The 22,794-nt window shown below is 45.5% G+C and overlaps 1 protein-coding gene across 3 annotated transcripts; it reads left to right on the plus strand.

Annotated features, from left to right (window-relative positions):
• Window positions 1-479: 479 nt before the first annotated feature.
• CDC25A (cell division cycle 25A) lies at window positions 480-22,794 on the plus strand. 3 transcript variants are annotated; one of them, XM_065935388.1, is made up of 15 exons: window positions 480-1,081; window positions 2,137-2,210; window positions 4,376-4,418; window positions 5,045-5,081; window positions 5,550-5,651; window positions 8,105-8,224; window positions 10,454-10,585; window positions 11,491-11,565; window positions 12,613-12,810; window positions 17,151-17,252; window positions 19,061-19,123; window positions 19,219-19,317; window positions 20,213-20,343; window positions 21,302-21,413; window positions 21,620-22,794. In XM_065935388.1, exons 1-15 carry the CDS (start codon window positions 912-914, stop codon window positions 21,758-21,760), a joined length of 1,599 nt encoding a protein of 532 aa, XP_065791460.1. In that variant the 5' UTR covers window positions 480-911; the 3' UTR covers window positions 21,761-22,794. The 3 variants fall into 3 exon arrangements, with proteins under 3 accessions (XP_065791460.1, XP_065791462.1, XP_065791461.1); XM_065935390.1 differs by having other exon boundaries at window positions 12,634-12,810; XM_065935389.1 differs by having other exon boundaries at window positions 5,553-5,651.

Consider the following 22,794-nt stretch of genomic DNA (forward strand, 5'->3'; position numbering starts at 1 on the left):
CTAAAACTGGGGCCTGGGGGTCCAGAGCGGAAAAAGGGAACCGAACAGCTTTCTCTACCCTCCACATTTCCTCACCGTGTGGAACACAGAACAGACGCCGATAGGGCTTTGGCCTAACGCGGTAAGAGCCGACTACACGCCGGCGCGCTGTGGGAACTACGCTTCCCACCATGCAACGCGTCAAGAGGTGCCTTCCGGTCTCTCCCTGCATCTCGCAGGTTCAGCTGGGAGTTTTCATTGACCTCTGAGCTCCTCGGGTTCGGAGGGCCCCTCTAGGCCCCGCCCCTTTCTGAGAGGGGGCTGACCTCGCAGCGTCCCGCGAGCTGCTTCCTTCTTCCCCTCTCATTGGTCCAGCCTAGCTGCCATTCCTGTGCGTGGAGGAGAAGTTGATTACTGATTGGTGGATTCTGTTTGGCGCCAACTAGGAAAGGGGGGGCGGGGGAGCGGCAGGCCGCAGAGAGCAGCTATTACCGCGAAAGGCCACCTTGGCAGCGACGGCCCGGGAGGGAGGTGAATGTCGGCCTGGTTGTCTGCACTCGGGCGAGAGAGTGAAAGAAAAGTGAAGATAGTGTGAGCCCGCGTCGTTGCTTCGCAGCTCCAGCCGCTCTCCCTCCCCGACGCGCCCCGTTTGTTTGGATTTAATCTTCAGGTTGCCGGCGCCCCCCGCCCGCCAGCCTCGCGGAGTGAGGGGACGCACCCGTGCCTGTGGCTGGCGCCTGCCAAATCTGGACACCCGCCCGTCCGTGCCTCTTGCCCGCGGCAGCCGCATCGCTGAACCGCGGTCGTGTTTGTGTTTGACCCGCGGGCGCCGGCTGCGGGGCGCGCGGCCGAGGCCAGTGCCAGCGGGGCGGGGCGGGCGCGGCGGAGGCGGAGGAAGAGGGAGCGGGATCCCTAGGAGCCCCGGCGCCGCCATGGAACTGGGCCCGGAGCCCCCGCACCGCCGCCGCCTGCTCTTCACCTGCAGCCCCCCGCCCGCACCGCAGCCCGTCGTGAAGGCGCTGTTCGGCACGCCAGCCGCCGGGGGCCTGTCGCCTGTCACCAACCTGACGGTCACCATGGATCAGCTGCAGGGACTGGGCAGGTGAGGAGGGACCGAGGAGCGGTGCCTCAAGCGTTTGGCCTCCCAGATGGCTCTCGGGTAGATCAGGCCAGAAAACCGGCCGCGAGGGTAGCCCTTGCCTCTCTGCCGCTCGGGGCCGGCCCCACCGACGGGGGCCCGCCATGTGCACCCTCCCCCCAGGCCGAATGTTGGGTGGGAGAGGCCGTTCGGACCCTCCGGGGCCGCCCTCAGCCCCGAGACGGGCCGGGTCGGGTGTGGGGTACCCCCGGGCCCCCCACCTTCGCCACCCCTTCTTAGATTGCCCTGTGCTCTTCTGTCCCTACCCCACGAAGCTCTTTGAAATCTGCCTCCACGGGGAAAAACAGGCCCTCCTAGTCGTTCACTTCTATCCTTTGCAGAACCACCTTGTAGTTACCTTAGCTTTCTGTGAGCTCTACTCCTTTGCAGAACCACCTTGTAGTTACCTTAGCTTTCTGTGAGCTCTATTTCCTTCTCAGCCAAGGGACGTGGCATTTTCTTTCCTTGAGTTTGCAAAAATAGTCGAAATCCCTCGCCCCGTGCATACTCCTGCTGTGCCCCCCCCCCCAACCCACCCAGACCCATGCTTTCCTAAGACCAGGTCTTTTAACTCAGCTTTCCACTCCTAAAATTTTCCTGCACTTTTCCTTATTAAAAAAATGCATCCCACCGTTTGGGTTTTGTCTTGTTTTGTTTTGTTTTTTTGTAAAGCTGCTTTCTCATCAGTCTTGGACGTTCCATTTTCTAAAGAAGCACATGTCTTTTCCAATCTCTGAAAAGCAGGAACTTGTCCTGTTCATCTCGGCTCCTAGCTCAGTACCTAGAACACATGCTTTCATTTCAGGAAATAGTCCAATAGTCATTGTCCTCCTCCTATCTACAGTGTGACCAATGCCAACCTACCCTTTTCTCATCTCCTTTTTTACCTAAGTGCTAACTGGGTGTTCTGGGTGGCCAAGTGTTTCGTGGTGTGGCCTAGAAGTAATGATGGTTTATGGCAGTATGGCAATGTGCCATGTCATGGACTGTCTCCTGTGAGTTACTTTTCTTGGTTTCAGTGAGTATGAACAACCCATGGAGGTGAAAAACAGCAGTCTGCAGAGAATGGGCTCCTCCGAATCAACTGATTCAGGTATCCTTTTATCATGTGTCTGCCTTATGGGGAGCAGTGCTTGTTTCACCTAGAAACTCAGTTTGGTGAGTTGAGGTAGTGAACAGAAGTCTGGCATTGAGTGACAGACACCTGTTAGAACAGTACAAAGGAGCCCCTGTGGCAGTGTATGAAGAGAGGAAACTCAAGAGGTGGTTTATGCTTGGTCTTAAAGATGAGTAGTGGTATGAAATTAACCATACCACTCTTTAAGTGGCATTTGGGAAATCTTATTGGTTAAAATTCTGCGTCAAGTTATTGGAAGTATAATGAAATTATTTCAGTGAGCCTACTCTGGAGAAACTGCCAGTGCATCTTATTCTAACCATAAGTTCCCTGGTGGCTCAGTGTTAATTCGCCTGCTAGCACAAGAAATGTGGGTTTGATCCCTGGGTTGGGAAGATTCCCCTGGAGAAGAAAATGGCAATCCATTCCAATATTCTTGCCTGGAAAATCCCATGGATAGAGGACCCTGGTGGGCTGTAGTTCATGGGGTCGCAAAAGAATCAGACACAACTTAACCACTAAACAACAACAAAGTTCATGTTGGGGCAAGGTTTATTTGCACAGATGCTTTAGGATAAAGAACTGCAAGAGCAAAAGTCTTAAAATGTAAGCTTCTTAAGAACCAGGGATAGAATTGTCATTTGTGGCAGTGTGGCAAGGAAGAGAGTCATGCCAGGAGCAGTAACACCTAACTTCTTGTATGATTATTTAGACGTGGTGGAGGAAAGGTGTGTGCTAGGCAGGCCCTGGTGGCTCTGGGTCACGCTAAGCAGCATCTCCTTTATTCTGTTGCCTTTGAGTTGAGCACCTCACTTGGTGGTATCTTGTTGAAGGCAATAAATACTTGCTTGTCAAAGGACATCATATTTTCCAACCCCCTGAATTATTATGTACATGACCTGACAGGATATAAGATATTTGAAATAAAAAACTATTCCAGAAAACAAATAATTGTCCTTTCCATGGTTGGAACTCACAGAAAGTTAGCCTGGGTAACCTCTAACTGAATCATGATTTAAGACCTTTTTTTTTTTTTGAAGTGTAGTTGATTTACAGTGTTGTGTTAGATTCTGGTGTACAGCAAAGTAATTTAGTTATACATATATAATTTTTTTTTATTGTAGGTTATTCCAAGATATCAAATATAGTTCCCTGTGCTATGTAGTAGACCCTTGTTGTTTATCTATTTTATATATAGTAGTAGTATTTCCCGCACTGTCCCCTTTGATAACCGTAAGTTTATTTTCTAGTGTGTGAGTCTGCTTCTGTTTTGTAAATAAGTCATGAGGTTTGGTTTAATTCTGTCTCCTCATATCCTGTTATCCATGATGGTGTTTGCAAGGAGGAACGCATGAATAGATACACTATGAAAATGTTTAGACTCGTGCAAATATGACGTTTTGGCAATCATGGAGATTCACCTTCAATTCTGGCAAAAGTCCGAGCCATGAACCTTTGTTGACTGCCTTAAATAGTACTAGTAGGTATATGTACTTATTTTAACGAATAAGTGGTGTTACAGTTTAGTCACTCAGTCATGTCCGACTCTTTGCGACTCCATGGACTGCAACACACCAGGCCTCCCTGTCCGTCACCAACTCTGGGAGTTTACTCAAACTCCTGTCCATTGAGTCGGTGATGCCACCAAACCATCTCATCCTCTGTCATCCCCTTCTCCTCCTGCCCTCAGTCCTTCCCAGCATCAGGGTCTTTTCCAATGACTCAGTTCTTCACATCAGGTGGCCAAAGTATTTGAGTTTCAGCTTCAGCATCAGTCCTTCCAGTGAATATTCAGGACTGATTTCCTTTAGGATGGACTGGTTGGATTTCCTTGCAGTCCAAGGAACTCTCAAGAGTTCTCCAACACCGCAAATCAAAAGCATCGATTCTTTTGCGCTTAGCTTTCTTTATAGTCCAGTTCTCACATCCATATATGACTACTGGAAAAACCATAGCTTTGACTAGATGGACCTTTGTTGGCAAAGTAATGTCTCTGCTTTTTAATATGCTGTCTAGGTTGGTCGTAACTTTTCTTCCAAGGAGTAAGCATCTGTTCATTTCATGACTGCAGTCACCATCTGCAGTGATTTTGGAGCCCCAAACAGTAAAGTCTGAGGTGTTTTTTTTTTCCCCACACACAGGCTTCTGTCTGGATTCTCCTGGGCCCTTGGATAGTAAAGAAAAGTATGTATTCACTGCCTTTAAATGTTTGTGCTTAGAAAAATAATTTTTCGAATAAAATTCTTCATGCTGTGGACTGAAGCTCTGGATTTAGTGATCCTGATTAAAACTCCTGGATCCTATAAAGTCTGGTATCTTTTGAGATGAGTAGCTTGTGTCAGCAGTTTTTCAGAACTTCCCTTCCTTTATTTTAGCTGTAATTTTGGGGTTCTGTTCTAATGTCACTCAAACCCTTGCTCTGTCTCCTGACATCATTGTCCTAAGAGAACTTTGTTTGTTTTTTATTTTGTTTTGCTTCACGTGTAGGATCTCAGTTCCCCAACCAGGGATTGAACCCAACCCATGGCAGTAAAAGCCTGGTATACTAACCCCTAGAAAACCAGGGAACTCCCTAGAAGGTGTATATTTTAAGAGAAGATCCGGGCTTTTTTCACTAGAAGCCCAGTTATGGGGCTGCTTGTGAAAACAGAAGAGCTTCAGAAATCTGTTCTTCCATCTTGCCTAAAACAGGAATATGTTTGATGCTCCCTTCACCCCATCAAACGGTAGTTTAGACACTATGCATCTACTGATATGAATACCACTTTCCTTGCTTGATTCTCATGATTTACTTTCTGATCTCATTGCAGCCTTGAAAATCCCACGAGGAGAATAAATTCCCTACCTGTAAGTTAGTTCCCTTGTTTCTTTTGAGCTAATAACTATTATCTGCCCCTTAACTACCAGTGTAACCTTGATCATAAACCTTAATTTAGACAGACTGCTTTCCCTTACTTTGTCTCATAAGTATTCAAAACATTCTACCTAAAGCAGCTTCAATAATGGTTGCCTCTTGAGGGCTTTTTCCTCCATCTTTAACTACCAGAGTTTTATCCAACCAGGAAGGGGGTTCTTTTTATGTAAATGATGTTGTTGGGGGTTGGTTTGATACCTGAGTCCTTGCAGAGAGAGCTGTAGACCTTGTGAAGTTAGATGTAAAGCCATAGAGTCCTAGTCGCGTTGACTGGTTACCCACTGCACTGTCAGGAGCTAGGCCTCCCTAACCTACCACCACCATTTTTTTTTTCCCTTTTACAACTGTGTTTACATTCCATTTTCATTGATGTACCCTAATTCCTTTTTTCACTTTGACAGCAGAAGCTCTTGGGGTGTAGCCCAGCTCTGAAGAGGAGCCATTCTGATTCTCTTGACCATGATGTCTTTCAGCTGATTGACCAGGATGAGAACAAGGAAAATGTGAGTGTAGCATTAACCTACTCACCTAGGAGCAGAGCTCACACCCACAAGGCTTATGGAGAAGTAGCAGGGCTATCTCCTGGGAGACTAAACTTTTATCAAAGTCATGATGGTTTTTAGAGTCAGAGAAACCTGGCTTGGAATCCTACTGCTTGCTAGCTGTGACCTTAGCTGTTTTTTTAGGCTTCTATGTTTCTTTGAGAAATAGGAGTAGCATTCCCTTGTAGGACTATTGTTGGAATTAAGTGAGATAATGTAGATAAAGCATTTAAAATAGTTCCTGGCAGGTAGGAGTTGCTCAAAAGGTGGCTCTTAGGGGAAATTACATCCAAGAACTCTTTATGTGGAAGGGTCTGGGCAGGCCTTCCTTGCCTCTGTGCTCACCGCGGGATGAGTGAAAAGTTTAGGAAGAGACTTCTTGACAGTGTTTTCAAGAACAAAGCCAACAAATCCCAGGGAATCTCAGGGTAACTGAAATTGTAGCTTAGAGGGTGAGTTGCAATTATGTAGCCAAAAGCCCAAGAACACCCTGGCCTGGGTTCTCTCAAACCTGCCTGGATGCTGTGCAACAGGGCAGAGTTCAGTGAGTCAGCTCAACTTTCCATGTCTGTTTTCTCCCCTTCTTCATCCTCCACTATAACGCGTACTTAGAATCTTCTGGACTTATTACTTAGAACCTACTGCCTCCATGAACTTTCGTAATGATTCCTTTGGCAACAGGATGTCCTGAGGGAGGTAAAGAAAAAACAGTTGAGTTCCTGTCTTCAGTGCTTGGAACACTACGTCTGCCTCTGTGTAGTGTTGTTAACCAAACAATTCAAAGCTATTATTACACTGTTGCCTGGTCTCTCTCCCACATTCCCCATCCCCTTACCCCCAGCTTGGCTTCTCCCAGGGTTGCCTGCTTATAGCTTCATTCTGAAGGGGAAACAGCGTAGGTTAAAGAGCTCTTGCTCTGGAGTTGTCGCATCTGGGAAGCCAGACCTTAGGCACATCACTTAACCTGAAGGCCTAGTTGCCTCATCTGTAAAATGGGGATAATTGGATGGATAAATGAGCTCATGTACTGAAAGTACTTAGTGCTGTGTGGGCAAGTAAATACTCTTGATATTAGCTGTGCTTGACCGGTTCTTAAGTGGATATTTTAGGGAAGGGGAATTATGAGTGTTTCTAAACTTTTAAGTAAAATGAGATCATACAGTATGTGTTCTATCACTTCTGGCTTTCACTCATCATTATGTGAGATTCATCCATGTTGTTGAATAAACCAAAAGGGTCTTTTTTCCTAGTTTTATTGAGAAATAATTGACATGTATCACTATAAATTTAAGGCATACAGCATGATGGTTTGATTTACATATATCATGAAATGATAACAGTAGGTTTAGCTAACATCCATCTTCTCATATATTGATAGATACAATAGAAGAAAAAGGAAAAGGGGGAAATTGTCTCCTTGTGATGAGAACTCTTAAAATTTACTCTCTTAAACTTACTGTACAGCAGTGTTAGCTACAGTTATGTTGCCATTAGTTTTTTTCTTCATCGCTTTTATTATGGAAAACAACATTAAATGTTTTCCACTTAATTGTCTCCTATTGGTAGGAAGAAGATGGAAAATATAAAGTCCTCAAATACAAGTCTAGACTGAAAAGTTTCAACTCCTGTTCAATTATATTGAAATGAAATTGCTTTAGACTTCAGAAAGAAATTTTTTAATCAAAATATAATTGATAGAAAGCTGTTGATTTAGTTTGTTGTTGTTGTTGATTTAGTTTTTAACTCTGTCTTGTGTACCTGGCAAATACTCATGTGTTTGTTAGGAAATAAAGTGTTTGTGGTAAGAGAAAATAGTTCTGTTATTAGAAGTTAGCTTTTGTCCATGGCCATACCACCCTTAACACACTCGATCTCATCTGATCTCAGAAGCTAAGCAAGGTCAGACCTGGTTAGTACTTGAATTGGAGAAGTTAGCTTTTGACAGAATCTTTAAAATACGTGGTTTGTTTTTTTTTTTTAATTAATTTTATTTTTTGTTCTGCTGGGGCTTCCTTGCCGCATGCAGCCTTTCTAGTTGCAGCAGTTGGGGGCTTCTCTTGTTCCAGAGCACAGGCTCTAGGCTTGTGGGCTTCAGTAGCTGCAGCTCGTGGGCTGTAGAGCGCAGGCTCAGTAGAGTGCCGCACGGCACAACTTTGTTGCTCCATGGTATGTGGAATCTTCCTGGACCAGAGGACCTATGTCCCCTGCATTGGCAGGCTGGATTCTTATCCACTGCAACACCAGAGAAGTCCTGAAATTCTTAAGTTACACAGATCCAGTGAGTTAGATGAGACATGGGTTTGGAGATAGGTGATCAGTACCCACTTTCTTACCTGCCTTCCAGAGCTGTAGCTGAGACCCTAGAGCTGGTTTTCACAGACAGTGGATGATGTCTCATCTATACTGTCTTGCAGGAAGTCTTTGAGTTTAAGAAGCCAATAAGACCTGCGTCTCGAGGCTGCCTACACGTTCACGGACTGGAGGAGGGTAAAGATCTCTTCACACAGAGGCAGAACTCCGCCCCAGCTCGGATGGTATGTGCGTTCATGCTCCTGGGAGTTCCTGATGGGAAGATGAAAGCCTCCGCAATCTGGAGTTAAAGACCCTGCAACAGCTCTAGCTGTCTTTACCTTGACTTTGTCTTTTGAAACTCACTTGTGTTTCTGCTGTGTCTGGAGAGCAGACAGGCAGAAGCAGGGGGAGAGGTGGTGTGTTTGAAATACTGGACTCGAGCAAGGCATATTTGACCTTGTCAGTCCTGGGTCATTCTTCTGAATATATGTATGGTGGGATTATCCGTCCTACTGAAAACTTGCTTTCTGAGTGCTGAGAGGTACTTCCCAGAGTGATTTTGTTTGGAGCGAGCACGTGATTTCTACCAAACTTGGTTTATTAAGAACTATTAGGTATTCCAGTGAACCCATTGCCTACAAGGCTATTTTACTGTATTTGGGGCCACTTGTCCCAGGATTGTTTCTTTGTCAGAGATGGTCATTACTTCCAGATTTCCTACTGGTGATCTGACGGACAGACAGCTGTGGACTAGAGAGGCCCAACTTGAGCAAAATGACCATGTTCGGTTTCCACGTTTTCCCAGGAACTTGTATCTGAAAATACACCTTTCCAGTCTGGCTTAGGGCCTGAGGTTCGGGTTCAGCCAGTAAAAAGGCTGCTTAGTAAACTTGAAGGTCACTTGAGGATTAATGCATTCATATCCCACCCCAAAGAGATTTACTATTATGGGAGAGAAAAAAAATCTATCTCTGGACTTTTTTACTATCTTTGAAAAGTACCTAGAAAAGAATTCATTATTAACAGTGTTTGTCTGTAGATGGTAGACTTTTGAGTGAGTTTTATAAATTTTCTATATTAAATTTTTTTAAGGTTTTTATAATTTTTGTGTTTATTTTTGACTGTGCTGGGTATTTGCTGCTGCTCAGGCTTTTCTCTAGTTTTGGAGAGCGGCAGCTGTTCATGGCAGTGTGCGGGCTTGTCATTGCGGTGGCTTCTCTTCTTGCGGACAGAGATCATGTCTGTCAGTCACCTGGGCTTCAGTAGTTGTGGCATGTGGGCTCAGCAGTTCCCAGGCTCTAAAGCACAGGCTCAATAGTTGTGGTACATGGATTAGTCGCTCCCAGGCATGTGGGATCTTCCCAGATCAGGGATTGAACCTGTGTCTCCTGCATTGGTAGGTGAATTCTTTACCACTGAAACACCAGGGAAGCTCTGTAAATCATTTTATAATGGGAGTTTTACTGAAAAAACAAGATAGGATTGCCTAATGAGATATACTCTATTTTGACTCCAGGAATGGTCTCTCCTAGGGAGAGTATAATGGGCAGAAAAGCTTGGATTTTGCAGTCAAACAAGTGAGCGGTGTGATCTTGGTAACCTCTCTTAAGCATCGGTTTCCTGATTTGTTAAATAAAAATGGAAAATAGAGGATTAACTACCCTTAGTATGCTGTGAGGCTTAAATGGGACTATACATAAAAGGTTATATCCCAGTCTGAAAACAGGGCTTCCCTCATAGCTCAGTCAGTAAAGAGTCTGCCTGCAATGCAGGAGACCTGGGTTCGATTCCTGGGTCGGGAAGATCCCCTGGAGAAGAAAATGGCAACCCACTCCAGTATTCTTGCCTGGAGCATCCCATGGACAGAGGAGCCTGGCGGGCTACAGTCTGGGGTTGCAAGAGTCGGACACGACTTAGCAACTGAGCACACAGCAGCACCCCCAGTGTCTGGCCAAGTAATTCCTCAGTTAAAACTGAGCAGCTGTCATTTAAATTGTGAGTCTATAAAGAACAAGGATGGGTTTTCTAGAACTTTCTAGACTTTATATCCCTCCGTCAGAACTGGAGTTACAGAAACATTTCTCTAGTCTGTTTTGTGGTCTCCATAGGGACTTGGTATCTTCTCACCCTTCCTCATTTTAGCAGATTGTCACCTGTCACTACCCTCATGCTGATCCCTGTTCACCAGTAATAATCCTCAGAGAAAACAAGCCTTGCCCTTCATCGGAGGCTAGCCTCAGATCCCACTGTGAGGTGAATTACTCCTGGGGAGACTTCTTTGTGAAGGCTACTTTGCCTGACTCGACTCAGAACTGTGTGTGGACATTAGTTCATTTATAATCTTAGGTCTTATTTTTCCTTTGATTTGTAGCTGCTAAAATGAATATGGTATATTTTCCTCATAAAAACTAGTAACCCATTCAGGGGAAATCAAAGCTGATTATTAACAAGCCATGAATTCTGTCTTGTAGCTTTCCTCAAATGAAAGAGATGGCAGCGAACCAGGGAATTCGATTTCTTTTATGCCCCAGTCACCTGTGACTCCCACTTTGTCTGATGAGGATGATGGCTTCATGGATCTTCTTGATGGAGACAATTTGAAGGTATGGGGTGTGTGTATGTGTTTTTCCATCCATTTTTACTAACTTCCCCTGGAAAGTCGTCATCTGAAAAAGAACAGTGATCCCCCAACTGACTGATAATTAAGATTTTATTTACTTATCTAATTCATTTTTTGACTGTATTTGTTCTCTGTTGCTGCACCTGGGCTTTCTCTAGTTGGGGGGAGCTGGGACTACTCTTCCGTTGCGGTGCAGGGGCTTCTCACTGCAGTGGCTTCTCTTGTTGTGGAGCACGGGCTCTAGGCGCATGGACTTCAGTAGTTGCAGCTCGTGGGCTCCAGAGCACGGGCTCTGTAGTTGTGGTCCACAGGCTCAACTGCTCCACAGCATGTGGAGTCTTCTCGGGCCAGGGGTTGAACCCGTGTCCCTTGCATTGCAAGGAGGATTCTTTTTTTTTTTTTTTTTGCAAGGAGGATTCTTAACCACTAGATCACCAGGGAAGCCCTGGCTGATGCTTTTATTCATCTCTTGGGAATTTATTGAGACTCTGCTTCTAGCCTGATTAAATTCTATGGAGGTGTTCCAAAGAAAACACCAATGTGATCCTTCTTCCCCTGCAGGAGCTTACAATCATTGTGGTTTTTTTTTTTGTTTTTTTTTTTCTGGAAGGACATGAATCAGGGACTGGAAGAATGGCTGCCATGTGATATAAAGCTGAGGAGACCAGTACCTCCTCATGGCCCCTCAGGGGCTTTCCCTTAGCTATGCTCAGATATCATCACTCTTATTCTCTTGACCTTAAAACGTTGTGGAGAGGGGAGGCATTGACCCTTAGAAGACATCCTATTCATGCCTTTCTGGTATTCTGCAAGAAGAAATCTAACTCATTTAAACTAATGTTTCTACTGGACCTTTGGACCTTTATGACACAGTTTTTCTTTGTTTAGAATGATGAAGAGACACCGTCCTGCATGGCCAGCCTCTGGACAGCTCCCCTTGTCATGAGAAGAACTACGAACCTAGTAAGTTCCAGTGTGTCTGGAGGGAGCCACAGGAATCCAAATTATTTCTTTTGAGATTCTGCATTTGAGCCTATGGGCCTGTCCCTTGGCTGGTCACTAGTGTTTCTTGGTGTTAATGTATGCTGTTTTTTCAAGAGTTTTGTTTTGTTTTAATACCCACCTACTTGTGTAGACTGTAGACGTCTGTTTCCATCAGGGACACTTTCAAAGGCTGTGCCTGTAGAGGGACACATCCTCATATATGCAAACATCCAGGGAAAGTGAATTCTTATCATAGTACACAAACAGTTACACACCCTTATATGTATAGGCGCTGAGTACATCTTTAATCATGCCCCTGAATCATAAATATGGAATAAATTTGAAGCCACTTACACATTATAGTAGATTAATGTGGAAAGCTTTGGGAGATTAGGCCACCCCAGTAAAAATGGTATGACCAAATTTACTAGGTCCTTTTGAAAGATAATATTATTAACATATACAGTGTGAGAATGCTTGGAAAATGGCTATCAGATTTATAAGTTGGATGTAAAAACCATGAAACAGTGTGTGTAGGCCCTTCACAACGGCGGAGTTTCTTTCACAAACAAAGTAGACTCAAAATGGCCAGGGGCTGAGTTGGAACTGGGGTTTCTGCCCTTGAAGAGCTTACAGATCCTCTGAGACCTTACTGAAAGCAGTAGACCCTCTTTCCAAAAATGCTTCCAGCTCTTCTAGGTTAAAAACAAACAAACAAAACCTGTGATCTTGAGTTTCTGAACAACATCCTGTTAAAATGAATCTCAGAAAAATAAGCAGGAAACCCTTGGTCTCTGAGAGAGGCAATGTGGGGGTGACACACTTGCTGCGAACTATTAGGCACATTTCAAAAGAAGAGGCAGCACTGAAATTTACCAGCTTGAAAGGGAGTGCTTTATGGGGAAGAGGGGGTGCGGGGTGTGTGTGAAAGGACACCGAGCCGTGAACGGGCTGAGATGAGTTTAGATTGCTGAAGTCAGACTGTCCTCTTTACCATTCAAATCAGTGTATTTTAATGAAACACAGATCTCTTTTTTTTCCCAAAAGGGCAATCGCTGCAAGCTGTTTGACTCCCCTTCTGCGTCGTGTAGCTCTACCATCCGGTCAATGTTGAAAAGGCCAGACCGATCACTAGAGGAGTCCCCAGGTGGAAACAGGAAGCGGAGGAAAAGTGTGGCTGGGGCCTGTCCGGAAGAGGCAGCTAGTCCAGAGAAGCCCCAGGAGGTTAGTTCTGCAGCTTCTTTTTCGCTCAAGGATATTGTATCTTTCAGTTCTAAAATGCATGTTTGGTTCTTTTTCTTTGCTGAGACTGGCTGTTTTTATTTTTCATTTGTTTCAGTCCTATTCAGAATTGCCTGTTGAAGCATTTTTATGATGGCTCCTTTAAAATCCTTGTCAGGTGGTTCCAGCATCTGCGTCTGGTGTGGCTTTCTGTTGATTGTCTTTTCCTATCCAGGTTGAGATTTCTCCTGGTTCTTGATATGACAAGAGATTTTTTTTCAGTTGTATCTGTGTACTTTGGATATTATGAGGCTATGTAACTGCTGTTTTAGTAGTACTCTGATACTGCAGGGAAAGGGGGACAGAAGTTCAGCCGCCCTTGATGTGCCACTTAGGTAGGTCAGGCCTCATGGCTGCTGGGCAGGAGTCGGAAGTTCAAGCTCCCTTCTAGGCCTGCGCCGACACCATCCCAGTGAGGTCGAGATTGGGACACTTACAGCTGGGCCAGGGTGGAAGTCTAAGCTCCCCACTTCCTGTTGGGTCCTGGACTTGGGCCATAACTTTCTTCCCTTGGTTGGTTTTTATGTTTTGTTTTTTGTTTTTTTTTTCTTTTTTCTTGTGTCCTGACCTATTTAGGACTACTTTAGGTTTGTCTCAAAACTTTGATTACAGTGTTTTTCATTGTCACTTAGTATTTTAGTTTTTATTTCTCTGTGATGAGAACTCAGGATTTATTCTCAACTACTTTCATATACACCATACATCCGATCTAACTATAGTCATCATGTTGTACATTACATCCCTGGTACTTGTCTCATAACTGGAAGCTGTACATTTTGACCACCTTCATCCAGCCCCCCTCCTCCATTGCTTACCTCTGGTAACCTCACAAATCTGACCCCCTTTTCTATGAGTTTGATTTTGTTCTGGTGGTTGTGGTAGTGGTTAGCATTGGTTTTCAGTTTTTTCATTCCCCATACAAGCGATGTCATATACTTGTTTGTCTTTCTCTGTCTGACTCACTTCAATTTCACTCAGTATAATGCCGTCAGGGTCCATCCATGTTGTTGCAAATAGCAGGATTTCCTTCTTTTTGTATGGCTGAATAATAATCCATTGTGTGTATGTGTATCCCAGCTTCCTCATCCATTCATCTGTTAGTGAACACTTTTTTCCATGTTGTGGCTATTTTATTTATATATATATATATATATATATATATATATAAAAATAATGCTGCTGTGATATGAGTGCAGATCTCTCTTGACATAGTGTTTTCGTCTCCTTCAAATACGTTCCCAGAAGTGGTGTTGCTAGATCATATGTTCTGTTTTCGACTTTTTAAGGAACGCCCATACTGTTTTCCATTGAAGCCATCCCAAACTTTATAGCCCCACCAATACTGTACAAGTGTTCCCTTGTCTTCACATCCTTATCAACACTTGTTTCTTGTCTTTTGTTTTTTTTTTGGCCACTCCATGCGCTTAGGAGATCTTAGTTTCCTTGCCAGGGATTGAACTCAGGCCCTAGGCAGTAAAAGTGTGGAGTCCTAACTGGACCACCAGGGAATTGCTCGTTTATTTATTTATTTTTTTTAAGTGATTAATTTTATAATTTGATTTTTTTTTTTTTCTTGTTTGGCTGTGCTGAGTCTTCGTTGCTGCTTAGACTTTTCTAGTTGCGGTGAGCAGGGGCTATTCTACAGTTGTGCGTGGACACCACTTCGCGGTGGCTTCTCTTGTTGCAGAGGACAGGCTCTAGGGCACTCGGGCTTCAATAGGTGCAGCATGTGGGCTTGTTGTAGCCACACATTCCGGGAAACAAACTCACTCAGAAGGACAATGCAGATAGTGGAGTGCAGTTTATTACACTGGCGGGCCCAAGGCAGAGTCTCCTCTCAGCCAAGGACCCCAACCAGTTTTTGTGAAAACCTTATATACCCTAAGCATACGTGCCCAAACCCACCTCCCCAAATTCCCTGAAACTAGTCTGAACAAAGGAAAAAGAAAGATACAATGAAAGTCAACCCATGATTCATATGCCTTAAACCTAGGTGATAACATTGGACAATTATCAACAGGCTTGTGGTCGTTCCCCAGTAAGCATAATAGAATGAATGATTCTATTTGGTCACACAGACTATAGGGTATTCTTTTAGGTGATGGAGAGCCCGGGCGCTCTTCCTTCTGGGGGCCTGGCTTTTCCAGGTGCTGTGTCGTTTCCATAGATCCTGGGCATAGAGCGCAAAGTGCACGGTCCGGCCCAAGATGGAGTCCTGCTTTCAAGGCTGTTTCCTCCTGCAGGCTCAGTAGTTGCCGCCCCCGGGCTCTAGAGCACAGGCTCAGTAGTTGTGGCCCACAGACTTAGTCACTCCAAGGCACGTGAGATCTTCCCGGATTGGGGATCGCACCCGTGTTGCCTGCATTGACGGGTGGATTCTTGCCACTGAGCCACCAGAGAAGCCCCATCTTGCCTTTTTGACGACAGTCTTTCTCATAGACACGAGGTGATGCCTCACTGTAGTCTGGATGTTGATCATCTTTTCATGTACCTATTGGCCATTTATGTACCTTTGGGAAAATGTCTATTCAGGTCCTTTTCTGTTCTTAAAACTGGATTACTTAGGAGGTTTTTTGTTTTTTTGGGAGGGGGTTATTAAGTTGTATGGATTCCTTACATTTTGGATATTAACCTCTTATCAGATAATGTGGTTTGCAGATACTTTTTCCAGTTCTGTAAGTTGTCTTTTCATTTTGTTGATCATTTCTTTTAATAGGTAGAAGCTGTACTTTAGGATGTACCTTAGGTGTCAGATCCAAAAAAATCATTGCCTAAGACCTACATCAAGGAACTTTTTTCCTGTGTTTTCTTCTAGGAGTTTAACAGTTTTCCTGTCTCAAATTTAAGTCTTTACTCCATCTTGAGTTATTTATTGTGAATAATGTAAGATGGGGGGCCTAGTTTCATTCTTTCACATGTGAATATTACATTTGCCTGGCACCATTTACTGAAAAGACTTACCTTCTCTTCATCAAGCATTCTAGTTTCTAGTTGATGGTATCTGTGCTGTTTCTCTTGTGAACATGCACTTTCATTTTTCCTGCGGGCTCTCTGTGTCCTAGGCTAGGCATGTGTTTAGCTTTAGTAGACATTGCCACATAACATTCCAAAATGTTTGTCCAGTCAACCCTCTATATCAGGTCTCCACATCCATGGATTCAACTAACTTTGGAACCCATGGCTACTAAGCATTACTGAGCACCAACTGTACTATGTGCCATTTAATATAAGCATCCTTGGGCACCCTGAAACCAATTTCAGGGATGCCAAGGGCCAGCTGTACTCACAACAGTGTAAGAGTTCAGTTCTTCCACACCCTTACCAGTATCTGGTGGTGTTCATCCCTTTTACCCATTCTGGGGCATGTGTAGCATGGGCATGTGCGTGCTCAAGTTGTGTCCGACTCTTTTTGACCCTTTGACTGTAACCCACCAGCCCCGTTGGATTTTCCAGGCAAGAATACTGGAGTGGGTTGCCATTTCCTCCTCCAAGGGATCTTCTTAACCCAGGGATTGAACCTGCGTCTCCTGTGTCTCCTGCATTACAGGCAGATTCTTTACCACTTGAACCATCAAAAGGAAGCCTGTGTAGTATCTCATTTTGCATTTCTCTGATAGTTATTTTTCTAGATTTTCCTATTACCCAACCACCTTTCTAGCCTATATTTCTATTGGGTTATCTCTTACTTGTGAGAATGCTTTATATATTCAGAAATGAATCTTTTATTGAGATGAATTATTTATCTGCCCACTCTGACTTGCCTGTTCTTACCTCATCTTGTTGTTTTGATTAACAGAATTTGTTGATTTCTTTAAACATGTTTTCATTTACCAGTCTTTTTATGTTTAGCGCTTTTTGTGTACTGTTTAAGATATCCTGACTTCCCCACAATTAGCCCTTTTGATGCTCTTTGAAATATGAGCGCTTCCTTGTTACTGATGACAAGGTGTTCCAGGTTTATCTTGTACATTTCTTGTCCCAGCCTGGATTCAGTCAGAAAGCTCTGGCTTCAGTAAATACATGTTATGGTACTGCATGATCTATAGTTGGTTGAATTCGGAGATGTAGAATGATGGCCCTAACCTCTGTGTTCAGGGGTCAACTGTAGTATTTAGGGAACACATTGACAAAGGGGTACTTACTGCACCCCTGGAGCGTCTCAGTGAGTAGAGCTGAGAAATAATTTTTGTAGACTTAAAACTAATTTTAATCTTTCATTTTTAAAAAGGAAAAAGCGTTTATTCTGTAGCCTGGTCTCATTCTCAACCTTTGGTTTGTTACAGATTCTACATCATCAGTCTTTATCCCTAGCATCTTCCCCAAAAGGGACCATTGAGAACATTTTGGATAATGACCCAAGGGACCTTATAGGAGACTTCTCCAAGGTAACTGCAAGCAGAACCACACTGTGATGCAGAATGGGGGAGGTACCTAACACCCCCTCCAGCCTTCCGCCCCTGAAGTGGCTGCTGGAGTATGCAGCCTCCCCTCCAACCCCCACTGAGGGGACACAGTTTTCAAATTTTTTAAAAATAAGGAAACAAGTTCATAATCAGGTATATCTCCATTTCTTGGGGACTATAGACCTTACTGGTGCTGATCAGAGGTTTTAAGTAGGGAGCCAGCCGCCTGGACACCAACCCAAAGACCAGTGTCTCTGGGAACTGTGTGATTATAAAAGCAGTGCTGCAGAAGAGTGTAAAGAAGCAGAAATGAACCTCTAGCCTTACTGTATATAAGTCTGTATGTCAAAAGGTCATCTTAGGGGACTTCACTGGTGGTCTAGCAGCTGAGATTCCGTGCTCCCAATGCAGGGGGCCTGGGTCCAGTCCCTGGTCAGGGAACTAGATCCCACACACCACAACAAAAAAATTCTGCATGCCAAAGATTGAAGATTCTATGTGCTGAAACTAAGAATCAGTGCAGTCAAGTTAATTAATTAATTAATTTTTAAAAAAGAAAGTCATCTTAGAATGTCCTGGATGGAGACTAAATTTCTCCCTTGTCCAGAGGAGCATGGTCCTTGTGGGAAAATGCCCCCAGGGGAAGGTCTGCTGATGACCTGGTTCAGATTAGCCACCTTTGTGCTCTGGTGAAATGTGACACCTTCCTGTGTCAGTAGTAACTTGTTTAGCCATGTGTAACTTGAAGGTCCCCAGACCAGTCTTTTATATATTAATGTAGCTCACATTTACTGAAACACTTACTATGTGTAAGGCAAAGATTCCAAAACAAGACACAGTTCCTTCCCTCAAGACACTTAACATGTGGTAAGACATCACGCCACGTGGACATGTACCACCTGGTAATTGAAGTAAACATCAATGTAAGCATTAGACTAAGAAATAAAAGAGTTGTGTCAGCTAGGTGGTGGGGAAGCTCTGGGTCTGAACTAGACATTTCAACCAGGTGGGAGAGATAAGTGGGTTAAAAATAGAAGACAGGACTTCTCTAGGGGTCCAGCGGATAAGACTCTGCACTTCCAACACTAGGGACCTGGGTTCAGTACCTGGTCTGAGAACTAAGGTCCCACATGCCAGCATGGCCAAAAAAATAGAAGACAGTTCTAGTCTGAAGGGAAGAGCAGGCCAAGACCTGGGTGTGGTATGTCCTCGCTGGTAACAGCTTGCGTCTGAATTGAAGCTGTTGGTTGGTTGTCAGAATGGCCCACACGTGACCACAGGGTTGGGTGAGCACTCAACTCTGCCAGTCACCCTCGTAATTGCTGGCGCGCCCATCCTCCCCCCTCCAGGCTGGATGGGTCTGGCTTGTTCCACCTCCAGTGTCTCCTCTAGCGCCGTGCTGCAGAAGTCAGGTGCTCAGTAAACAGTGAAGTCATTCCTCACTGTGTCCTTTATAAGTGCTGAGCACAGTCTGGCTGCTGACATGAGGGTTCCTGACAAAAGCAGGCGGTAAATCTGAGGTTTCTAGATTCAGGTCTGGCCTGCTTGCTGGCTAACCTTGGACAAGGGACCTAGTTTTGACATCTACAGATGGGGATAATGGACCTCATAGGGCCATACGAATATTCAATCTCAGGGTATTAATGAAGTGCTTACACAAATAGCCAGTATGTTCTATTAGATTCATGTTTGGTTTTTTTTTTAAGCTGCCTTTTACCAGGAAGGCAAGAAATGTAAATTTTGCCTTTATAAGCTTTCAGATTTGCTAAGTATTTCTTTCTCTTATTAAGGGTTACCTCTTTCATACCGTTGCTGGAAAGCATCAGGATTTAAAATACATCTCTCCAGAAATTGTAAGTTATCCTTTGGGGACCTGCCACCCATGCGATACTGGGATCTAGTCATTCCTGGCAGCCAGAGTTGACTCTCCTTGGCTCTCTCTCCACAGATCGCATCTGTTTTGAATGGCAAGTTTGCCAACCTCATTAAAGAGTTTGTCATCATCGACTGCCGATACCCATATGAATATGAGGGAGGCCACATCAAGGTATAGATTCCTGGGGCTTGTGAGTAAGCTCTGCTACTGTGGGAGGCATAGCAGGAGCCCTATAGACAGTATCTGTGATTTATTTTTATTTTAAAGGAGGGGGTGATACCTGGCTGCTCATTATAATGCTCACATGCTGCTTATGAGAACTGTAAATAGAGGCAGCAGGTGTGAAAGGCATTTGATTCCTGGTCACTGAAAGAATGTCCACTGGTGTGCACTAACTGTACAGCAAACTGCTCCCTGTTTTGTCCCCCACGCCATCACCATCAGGGGCATTTCAGGGTGGTATCCACTGACTTCTAAGCCATGCCTGACCATGAAGCCGTGAGGTGAAGCCAGTCTCTGGCCAATGGGCCCGGCCTCGTGATGTCTCTTACATTTATAGTTGAATTAAACTGTCTGGTGAAGTGGGCGTTGCAGCAGTTCATGTGTAACTTTCCCAGGAAGAAAGCAATTGGGTTGAAATACATTATGTGCGTGTGTTAAGTTGCTTCACTGTGTCTGACTGTGACCTCTGCATGGGGGGAGCCTAGCCCGCCAGGCTCCTCTGTCCATGGAATTCTCCAGGCAGAAATCCTGGAGGGGGTTGCCATGCCCTCCTCCAGGGGACCTTCCCAACCCAGGGGTCGAACCCGTGTTTCTTAGGTCTCCTGCATTGGCAGGTGGGTTCTTTACTACTAGTGCCCCCTGGGAAGCCCATTAAAATACACTAAGAGGTAATTTAAAGACAGGTTCGAGTCTGCCACTCTCTTAAGGCAGTGAAGTCCCTACATTGACAAATACCTCTCACACAGCGGACAGTCATAACAGAATCTTGAGGTACCCATGTGAAGACCAGTCTCCAAGAATCATTACCGCCAGCATGAAAGCTAAGCCTCTGGTGTCTTCACAGGGTGCAGTGAACTTGCACATGGAAGAGGAGGTTGAAGAGTTCTTACTCAAGAAGCCCATCGTACCTACGGATGGCAGGCGTGTTATCGTGGTGTTCCACTGCGAGTTTTCTTCTGAGCGAGGCCCTCGCATGTGAGTGGGCTAAGTATCGTTCATGTGTAACAGATGTTCTCTTAAATCCTTACCTGTTGAGCAGTCAGTTGATTTCATGAACAGCTTCCTGGAGTGTAGTTTTAGGCTCGACCTAATGGTTTCACCACAGCCGTTGTTAAGGGCTTTGAAGGGCTCTGTGGCCTCCCCAGTCCAGCATATTACACTGGTGTTCCCTCTGCAACATGCCCCAGGGATCGGGCATCTGCTTCATCACCCCGACTCCTGAGTGAGTCCTGGCCACTTCTGGGCTTGGCCCATCATTCAGCCTGCCTTTATATTGAATTAAACTCCGAAAAAAAAAAAAACTCTGGCTCTTTCAGTTCCCCCACTGCCCCTAGTTCTGCTTACGGGGCTGCTGTTCGCAGGTGACATCCTTCAGGGACAGTGTGGTGACTCCTTATGCAAATGCCAGAAAAGTCTGATGTCCTGTCGACAAAACTAACATGACGCTTTCAAACACTTGTCACATCCCTGTTCACAAAGAAGGGGATTATGTTACTTTCAGGATATTGCCACACTAGAGGTGAAAAGAACTGCGCCGCCTGCTCCTCCCTAATACACAAGCTTTTATGACTAAGGCCCTATTATAGTTTACTACAGAGATAAATTTTATACTAAAATAAGTGGAAGTATAGCTACAATAAAGCATCAGATTTAAAAAACTTCAGATTTAAAATAATCGGTGGTGGTGGTGGCAGAGAGGATGCTGGATGGGAATCAGACACTGTATAACTTGGAAAGTGGGGAGGAGACCATCCACCTTACAAGACAAGGCAGTGGAACTGGCTGTGAACAGGGTTCCTGAGGATCACAGGTGGCGGAGGAAATCATAGTTGGGCACTGTTGCCAGGAGTGAAGGTCAAGTTGGGGAGATGTGTGAGAAGCACTGCTTTCACTGCAGAACTAACCAGACTCTGGCTCTCCTTCCCCTTTACAGGTGCCGATACGTGAGAGAGAGGGATCGGCTTGGTAACGAGTACCCTAGACTCCACTACCCAGAGCTGTATGTCCTGAAGGGCGGATACAAGGAATTCTTCCTGAAATGCCAGGTGAGATGGACTCTCTGGAGGGCACAGGCCCCCCCTCACCACCCCCTAGTTGGTGGTCATGGCTGCTTCCTGCCCAGGGTCTGGGGGTTTGCCCTGAGCACAGAAGGGGCCTAGAACCGCCCCCCACCCCGCCCCAGCAGAGGGAGGGAGCAGGAGTGTGCGTGGGAGGCCCGGTGTGCCCAGACCTTGTCCTGTCTTCCTGCCAGTCTCACTGCGAGCCCCCCAGCTACCGGCCCATGCACCACGAGGACTTTAAAGAAGACCTGAAGAAATTCCGCACCAAGAGCCGGACCTGGGCCGGGGAGAAGAGCAAGAGGGAGATGTACAGCCGCCTGAAGAAGCTCTGAGGCCTCCCCGCCCTCCCCACTCCCCTCTTTGCTGCAGAGAAACTTGAGCAAAGGGGCCAGCGGCACAACACTTGAAGAGAAGGACGGAGGCCTCCACGTCTTAAACCTACCTCCCACCCTTCCGAGGTTGGAGCCCGGAGCCTCCTGCCGCCTCTCCGTCCCTGGAAGACGTCCCTCTTCAGCAGGGCGCTCAGCCAAGGCTGTCACATGCCGCAGCGGGGTTCCAAGCAGCAAGTCAGGGCGATCTGCCTCCTCCTCCCCCGTGGTTGGATGGGCCCCCTGCGGCCTCGCTGGGCACTGGCCTTGTCTCCTGAGGGGAGAGACGGAGAGAAGACTGCCAGACGCTGCTGGCCAGACACCAAAGACGGCCCGGGAAGCACAGGTCTTTGTGGGCTAGCCCACATCATTAATTTATTCAACTTCACCAATCACTTTCTTTTCTTTCTTTTTTTTTTTTAAATCAACTCCTGGAGACTTTTATTTAATTGCTTCTTTCAGTTAGAATACTGCCATCCTAGGTAGGATTTTATCATCCCGGGGACTACCTCTGCCTTTCATTTTTAAAGAAAAAAAAGAATAAAGGAGGGGGAAGAAAAGGAACATGAGCTGTGGGACAGAGAGCGAGGGGCCCTGTCTGTCTCCCCTGGGAGGCGCTGCAGTACTGGGACCGCTGCTATTTACAGCCAAGGACTGAGACACTGGTGGGAGCAGGCACCGGACTCAGCTTGGCTTCAGGACATAAGCTAAATCCCCCAGACCTACCTCGAAGGCCCCTGAGACCTACTCGGGGGGAGTGACCCTGCTCTTCCTCACCCAGCTCCCTGTGATGTCACTGGGCAAGAGTCACGATCAGGAAAGCACTGGAGGCAGCTTCCGTGGGGGCACCTCCAAGTCAGTGTGAGAACGTATAGAATAGGCATCCCAGTGTTGGGGGGGCAAGGAAGAATGGGGGCTTTGTGGGATAAGGGAAGGGAGTATGCTTTTGAGTATCTTCCTTCATTACTCCGATACTCTTTGACAGCTTCTGTTTTTTT

The sequence above is a fragment of the Muntiacus reevesi genome, chromosome 4, assembly GCF_963930625.1.
Source record: "Muntiacus reevesi chromosome 4, mMunRee1.1, whole genome shotgun sequence".
Lineage (NCBI taxonomy): Eukaryota > Metazoa > Chordata > Mammalia > Artiodactyla > Cervidae > Muntiacus > Muntiacus reevesi.

Excerpts from the sequence above, each read along its gene's own strand:
- CDC25A (XM_065935388.1), top strand. The coding sequence starts at position 912 with ATGGAACTGGGCCCGGAGCCCCCGCACCGCCGCCGCCTGCTCTTCACC. Across the intron at positions 11,566-12,612 it reads TGAGAAGAACTACGAACCTA|ATCTCTTTTTTTTCCCAAAA; the intron begins GTAAGTTCCAGT and ends AATGAAACACAG. Across the intron at positions 19,318-20,212 it reads ATGAGGGAGGCCACATCAAG|GGTGCAGTGAACTTGCACAT; the intron begins GTATAGATTCCT and ends GTGTCTTCACAG.